General features: G+C 33.9%; 1 protein-coding gene across 1 annotated transcript; it reads right to left on the bottom strand.

Annotated features, from left to right (window-relative positions):
• Positions 1–897: 897 nt before the first annotated feature.
• Positions 898–1,419, bottom strand: LOC107821824 (uncharacterized). The gene has a single exon (XM_016648284.1). The coding sequence runs from the start codon at positions 1,417–1,419 to the stop codon at positions 898–900; it is 522 nt and encodes a 173-aa protein (XP_016503770.1).
• Positions 1,420–2,656: the final 1,237 nt, after the last annotated feature.

Here is a 2,656-nt window from a genome sequence, read left to right as displayed (position 1 = left end):
AACTATTTTTCAAAATTTTCACTCAAATCACTCACAAAACTTCAAAAACAACCCAAAATTAGGGGTGTACCAAAGAAACCGACAAACCGCACCAACCCGATAATCCGAGTCAAACCGAGAAAAAAAATCCAACTATGGTTTGGTGTTGGAAAAAACCCCGACCATAATTGGTTTGGTTTGGTTTTAATTAAAGAAAGTCAAACCGAAATCAAACCAACCCGATAGTACATATATAGATTTTTTAGATGTATTTAATATATAAATATACTTATTATGATGTAATTTATAAATATTTCTTAAAAAAATTCATAATTTTATCTTTTAAGGTATTATTACAAGGTTGGACTTAGAAATTTTGAATGTTCCAATAAGTTTTATAGCCATTAACATTAGTAATTTAAATAATGCTAACAAAAGCCCAAACTAAAATCAAATCAATAGTAATGCTAATAAAAAATATTTAATTCAATACTACGAACGGGAATATATTGAATATCCATTTTTTATTTTGCAATAATTCAGATAAAAATGGATAACCTATTTTTATTTTTTCTTTAGCGTTTAGTCATGTAATTAATACTCCCTTATTTTTTTTGGTTAAATGCTTAAACTTTATTTAACCAAGTAAGAATATTTACATCCGCTAGTTCTTTTTTGACTCTAGAACTAGATTCTATCTATTACACTATCTGAAAACTCTCAGCTATCACTTTCTGTATGCACAGCTATCCTTCAATTACTTTAATCTTTCTATATTATACTAGGATAATTCTTCAGTCTTGCTAATTCTTTCTGCCATTTTCTTTCGTTCTGTCCAGACAAGTGCAGTTCCAGCACTATGTTTTTTATTCTTTGCCTGCCTTCTACTGCTTCTCCTCAGAATCTTCTATTGTTCATTTATGTCCAAACATGATACACCATGGCTGTGAACAGGAACACGAGCACTTCTCCACGAGCTTTGCTTGTATTTATGCTTTTCAGCCATCTAATCTTCTCATCCCAATTACCAATCTGATGGGTTTCATTTAGCCAATGTAACAATTTAGACCATATTGTTTTGGCATAACTGCATCCAAACCATAAATGCTCCATTGACTTTTCCTCATTTGTATCACATAATACACATTCATTATCAACTATACTGCCCCATCTTCTTAGCCTGTCCACTGTGGCTACTCTCCTGTAAAGTGCTAACCAAAGAATAAATCTATACTTTGGTATTGCTTTTGATCCTGTTGTAATCTTCTTCCACCAAATCTTCTGGAACTGAGGTCTCATTACAATGTATAACTTTTTGATGTTAAACTTGCCATTTCTATGGTATTGCTCCAACTTATTTCTTGAATGCTTTTTCAGAAACCATTGCCTAGTATCAAAGATTTTCTTTACAATCCAACATGCTTGTTTAGGAGTGTCCATTACCATAACATATTTCTCTTTGACATAATAACTATGGACCCATTGAATCCATAATGTATCTTTCTTTGCACTAATGGCCCATAACAGTTTGCACAATGCAGTTTTGTTCCGTGAATAAATGTCCAGAATATTTAACCCCTGCTGATAATGGCATACATATTGTGTCCTATGCTACCAATGCTCTCCTTGATAGATCACTTTTTCTTGTCCACAAAAAAGTTCTACACACAGCAACTATCATTTTGAGTATCTTCTTTGGCAATAAAAATACTTGTGCCCAGTAAGTTTGCATCTCGAATATCACACTTTTCAATAATTGGAGTCTTCCACTATATGATAACAACTTAGTTGTCTAGCAGTTTATCCTAGCTATTATCTTTTCAATCAAGGGCATACACTGGTGCACTGGCAACTTCTTTGAAGAAAGTGGAACACCAAGATACCGAAATGGTAATTCCCTTAATGTGAACTGCATTTCTTCCAGTATCATCTCCTTGAATTCCTTTGTAACTCCTGCAATGTATAGAGCACTTTTCTCCAGATTGGCCTTCAACCCTGATACCTCTGAGAAGTGATTGAAACTTTTGAGCAACAATTTGATAGACACCTCATCTGCTCTGTAACAAAGAATTAAATCATCTGCAAAGCAAATGTGAGTAATATTATTTCTGGAACACCTTGAATGATGATTGAAGTCTGGGTTGTCTTTTAACTTCTTTAGAGCCCTATTCAGATATTTCATCACAAGCACAAAAAGGTAAGGAGACATTGGGTCTCCTTGCCTTAGCCTTTTCTTCCCTTGAAATCTGTTTGTTAACCCTCCATTAAGGATCAGAGAATAGCTAACAGTAGATACACAAACCATAATCAGCTCCACAAACTTTACATGCATACCATACTCTATCAATATCATTCTAAGAAAAGGCCATTCGACTGAGTCATAGGCTTTCTTTATATCTATTTTGATACAACATCTTGGCGACATTCTCTTTTTATTGTACCCTTTTACCAACTCATGTGCTATGATCACACTGTCCAGTATGTTCCTTCATTCGATAAAAGCTGACTGGGATTCTCCTACAATTGAGTCCACTAACAATTTCAGTTTTGCTGTGAGAATTCTTGATATGATCTTGTATATAGTTGTGCAGCATGCAGTAAGTCTAAACTCTTTGACTGAATTTGGGCTGACCACCTTTGGAATCAGTGTTAAAGTTGTACAGTTAACACTCTTCAA

The sequence above is a fragment of the Nicotiana tabacum genome, chromosome 8 (genome assembly GCF_000715075.1).
Source record: "Nicotiana tabacum cultivar K326 chromosome 8, ASM71507v2, whole genome shotgun sequence".
Lineage (NCBI taxonomy): Eukaryota > Viridiplantae > Streptophyta > Magnoliopsida > Solanales > Solanaceae > Nicotiana > Nicotiana tabacum.
Note: the sequence above shows the minus strand (reverse complement) of the source record. Positions and strands in the feature narration are given on the sequence as shown.